At 33.5% G+C, this 4,705-nt stretch overlaps 1 protein-coding gene across 1 annotated transcript in view; it reads left to right on the top strand.

Moving 5' to 3' along the window:
* LOC111083117 (calcitonin gene-related peptide type 1 receptor-like) overlaps positions 1-4,705 on the top strand; it is an 8,021-nt gene that overhangs the window by 1,085 nt on the left and 2,231 nt on the right. Inside the window, exons 2-4 of the mRNA XM_022379385.1 lie at positions 1,914-1,999; positions 3,302-3,440; positions 4,367-4,408. Of these exons, the coding sequence (XP_022235093.1) occupies positions 1,914-1,999; positions 3,302-3,440; positions 4,367-4,408 (267 nt within the window). The remainder of the gene's footprint in view (positions 1-1,913; positions 2,000-3,301; positions 3,441-4,366; positions 4,409-4,705) is intronic.

Raw genomic sequence — 4,705 nt, forward strand, 5'->3', positions numbered from 1 at the left:
CATTGTTGTGAATTTATTAGTTTCGTACACATGAACACATTGTTGTGAATTTATTAGTTTCGTACACATGAACATATTGTTGTGAGTTGATTAGTTTCGTACACATGAACACATTGTTGTGAGTTTATTAGTTTCGTACACATGAACACGTTATTGTGAGTTTATTAGTTTTGTATATCTAAATACAATATTGCGAGTTTATTAGTTTCATATATATAAACACATTATTGTGAATTAATTAATTTAGTATGCAAAAGAGGGCACTTGGTAGTTTGTGAGTTTTCTTTACTTACTTTAAAAGCCCCACATATAACACTGTTACCATGTAGAAACTGAATATGGACAACTTTAATGTTGAAACATTAATAACCCTCCAATTAAACGCTCTTAGGAACTTACTACATGAGCCTTTCAAAATTTCAACAAACAACATGTAATTTGTTTCGATTTTAATTCAAATAACTTTATTACTACACAAAAAGGAGGAGCTTAGTGAAAATACCTTGAAATGTTTGATAATTAGGACATCTTCATTTTAAAATCAAAGTACTCTACCGAGTGTATTTCAACCTTGATTGTGTTAGTTTTACCTCAGCGAATTTATCGATAACAATGTCATGTTCGTTTTTCGCCCCTGGTAGCTCGGTGATAAGCTCGGGGGCTTATATTGCCTTTTACATTTTTAAACACTGGACATTGGTGTTAGGCCTATTACATTTTTAAACACTAGACATTGGTATTAGGCCTATTACATTTTTAAACACTAGACATTGGTGTTAGGCCTATTGCATTTTTAAACACTAGACATTGGTATTAGGCCTATTACATTTTTAAACACTAGACATTGGTATTAGGCCTATTACATTTTTAAACACTAGACATTGGTGTTAGGCCTATTGCATTTTTAAACACTAGACATTGTTATTAGGCCTATTACATTTTTAAACACTAGACATTGTTATTAGGCCTATTACATTTTTAAACACTAGACATTGGTGTTAGGCCTATTGCATTTTTAAACACTAGAAATTGGTATTAGGCCTATTACATTTATAAGCAATACATTGTTAATCTAATCCATTTTGGATTTTCAACTGCAACTTGTCTTTACCGCCTGGAGACTCTCGACGTAGGGTTTAGTTTAAAAATAATAATGTTAGTACAAAAGTGATTGTCACCGTCATCTTGGTGGTGAAACTTTTAGTGTGTGGTTTTGTCACAAGGGGTGCTAGTAACAGATCTGTTTGTTTGTTGTTAACCGCAAAGCTACATAATGTGCTACCTGTACTGTACCCACTACGGGTATCGAAACCCGATTTTTAGTGTTATAAGCCTTCACACGTGCCCACTGGACCACTTGGGCGCTAGTAACAGAAAATTATCATACCAGGAACTTCAGAATTGGAATTGTTTACGTGATTTGGTCTTATCTATAAGTTAACTGATAAAACATACCTGTATTGTGATTGAAATTTCCAGTAATGTTAAAATATCGTTTGGTGTTAGTTGATTTCAACCGTTATTTCTATAACTGGTGTATAAAAGTTTGTATTTACCTTTGACCTCATATTCGTTTTCAGTTAAACCTGGCCTTATTGTGTAACATCATTCGATGTTAGTTGATTTCAACCGTTATTTCTATAACTGGTGTAAAAGTTTGTATTTACCTTTGACCTCGTCTTCATTTTCAGTTAAACCTGGCCTTATTGTGTAGCATCATTCGGTGTTAGTTGATTTCAACCGTTATTTATATAACTAGTGTAAAAGTTTGTACTTACCTTTGACCTCGTCTTCGTTTTCAGTTAAACCTGGCCTTATTGTATAGCATCATTCGGTGTTAGTTGATTTCAACTGTTATTTATATAACTAGTGTAAAAGTTTGTACTTACCTTTGACCTCGTCTTCGTTTTCAGTTAAACCTGGCCTTCTTGTGTAACATCATCCGTGTTCTAGTGACGAAACTGCGAGCTGTTCATACAAACGAACCAAGCCAGTTCAGGTAAGAAAATACGAACCAAGCCAGTTCAGGTAAGAAAATATGCAGTGTCAAATGTTATGATTAAGTTTTATAGAATACAATAAGATATGCATAAATAAAAATTATCCTTGTAGTCACTGAGTTTTATATGTTAAAAGAAAAATCAAAATGTGTTAAATTGAAAATACTGTTGTGCTCGAGCAGTAAACAATTAGTTTTAAAATGTCTGGAGAGCAGTAAACAATCAGTTTTAAAATGTCTCTCGAGCAGTAAACAATCAGTTTTAAAATGTCTGGAGAGCAGTAAACAATCAGTTTTAAAATGTCTGGAGAGCAGTAAACAATCAGTTTTAAAATGTCTCTCGAGCAGTAAACAATCAGTTTTAAAATGTCTCTCGAGCAGTAAACAATCAGTTTTAAAATGTCTCGAGAGCTGTCAGCTGTTACGAACTCTCTTTATCTTACCAGTTATTTTTGCTCCCCCTTCTATTTTTTAAACATGATAAACATTAAAAGAGTGTAATAAAAATACATAAATTTAACAATACTGAAAATAAAGATATACTGTTTTCAAGAATTTTAACAATAGTGATTATACATTTCATTCTAATGCTGAGGGATATACAACATTGGTAGTTTTTCCGAAATTAGATATGAAATTAGAGGGGAGAGTTGAACCCTCCCCCCTCCCCACCTTCATGACCTTCCTCATGTCATCCTGTATCAAGTTTGGTGCTGATTGATCAAGAAATGTGGAAACGTTTAAGAAACAGATATGCACACACGTATTGTCGTTTATTAATACAGATATATACGTGGCTCTACCTATTGGTTAAATAATGAAGTACTGTATATTTAATATCACTCGTTCTTGATAAAGCCCTAGTCATGAGCGATAGGCCTCTTCGGCACAAACAGAGTTTGTTATTTCTCAGAAAATGGACCTGTTATGTCTCAAACGTTATGTCTCAGATTAATTTCATCTACCCCCTAAAATTTCTTTATAGTAAAACGTAATTATGCGACCCGTTAAAAAAACTTCTGTTGTTATTACGGGGATATTCAACCTTTTCGTCACCAGGGGCCGTTCGCTGCCTCCCTAAACTTGGTGGGCCACTAAATTCCAAGTACAACGAAAAACCATTTCGATTTACGTGCAAATATTTATCAATTTTTGTTTATTTGTTTGTTGTTTATGTGAAATCCGACGAAACTGTGAGGTGGCCGTGACGGACCGGCGCCTGTCCGAGGACAGGTGTTTGAGAAACACTGGTTGTGTTAGTGTAGGATCACATTGTATACCGAATCGCTGTGATTCCCACAGGAAGGCTGTGCGGGCTACTTTGGTTCTAGTTCCTCTGTTTGGTCTTCACTTTACCCTGATAATATACAGACCAGACAGTGGCAGCTGTGGTTGGCTGGAAGCATATTTCTACCTGAGCTATGCCATGGACGGGCTGCAGGTAAGCAAGGTTTGTCATAACGTAAAATATGCTAATGTTGAATTATGAAAAATTTAAAGATAACATTGTTTTTCTTTCGCATTTTCAAATCTTGGCTCAATGATAAGCGTAAAGGCATTTAACGGTAAAAATCGGGATTTGATACCCACGGGGAGAAATGCACAGATGCTCCAGTGTGTAGCCTTGCACTTAACAACAAACAAAACAAGGCTTAGAAATATTGTAGCCTTGCACTTAACAACAAACAAAACAAGGCTTAGAAATCTTGAATACTGCTATTATAAATCTAACTGACAAATCTTGAATACTGCGATTATAAATCTGACTGACAAATCTTGAATACTGCTATTATAAATCTAACTGACAAATCTTGAATACTGTGGTTATAAATCTAACTGACAAATATTGAATACTGCGATTATAAATCTTACTGACAAATTTTGAATACTGTGATTATAAATCTGATTGACAAATATTGAATACTGCTATTATAAATCTTACTGTTTTAATCAGAAATAGTAATTGTAAAAGTAAAAATATATTTATTAGATGTCCCTAATTAAACATTAAAGTAGCTAGTCAAAAATTACTTCTGCTTTTCCATTACCCTCTTCATTCTGACCAACAAATCCCTGTAACACGGGAATTCTCCGGCAGAGGGCAGCAGATTAGCAGCTTGGATGAAACATGTTAGGTAAACATCAGTTGATTTTTAGTATTAAAAATATGATCGTATAGATCACCGGCCGCCTTGAGTTTCATCCCGTAGATCCCCGATGTTATTAGAGTATTCCATGTTTATAATATTTTCACAACATTAAGTTTAATAATTACAAACATTGGGTAGCCAGGTTGAAAAATTTAGATTTTGAGTTTTGGATATTAATATTAACATACGTTGTTGTTGTTGTTTTTTTCACCACTAGGGCTGTATGGTGGCATTCATCTTCTGTTACATGAATGGAGAGGTGTGTATTTCATAGACATTCATGAAGTTAGGACTGTATATCTTTTCTTGTGGTACTTCTACACGCACATCTTGAAATTATTTAACATATCCTTGTTGGCTGCGGATCTTAATGATAGTAGAGGGTAACATCGATGTAAACCATCTAATGTGTAATATAGTAACACATTTCTGGGTATCAAAATACGATGTATTAATAACTATTAATATAATAATTATTATAATAACTATTAATATAATAATTATTATAATAACTATTAATATAATAATTATTATTATAACTATTGATATAATAATT

The sequence above is a fragment of the Limulus polyphemus genome, unplaced genomic scaffold (assembly GCF_000517525.1).
Source record: "Limulus polyphemus unplaced genomic scaffold, Limulus_polyphemus-2.1.2 Scaffold8237, whole genome shotgun sequence".
In the NCBI taxonomy this organism is placed as follows: domain Eukaryota; kingdom Metazoa; phylum Arthropoda; class Merostomata; order Xiphosura; family Limulidae; genus Limulus; species Limulus polyphemus.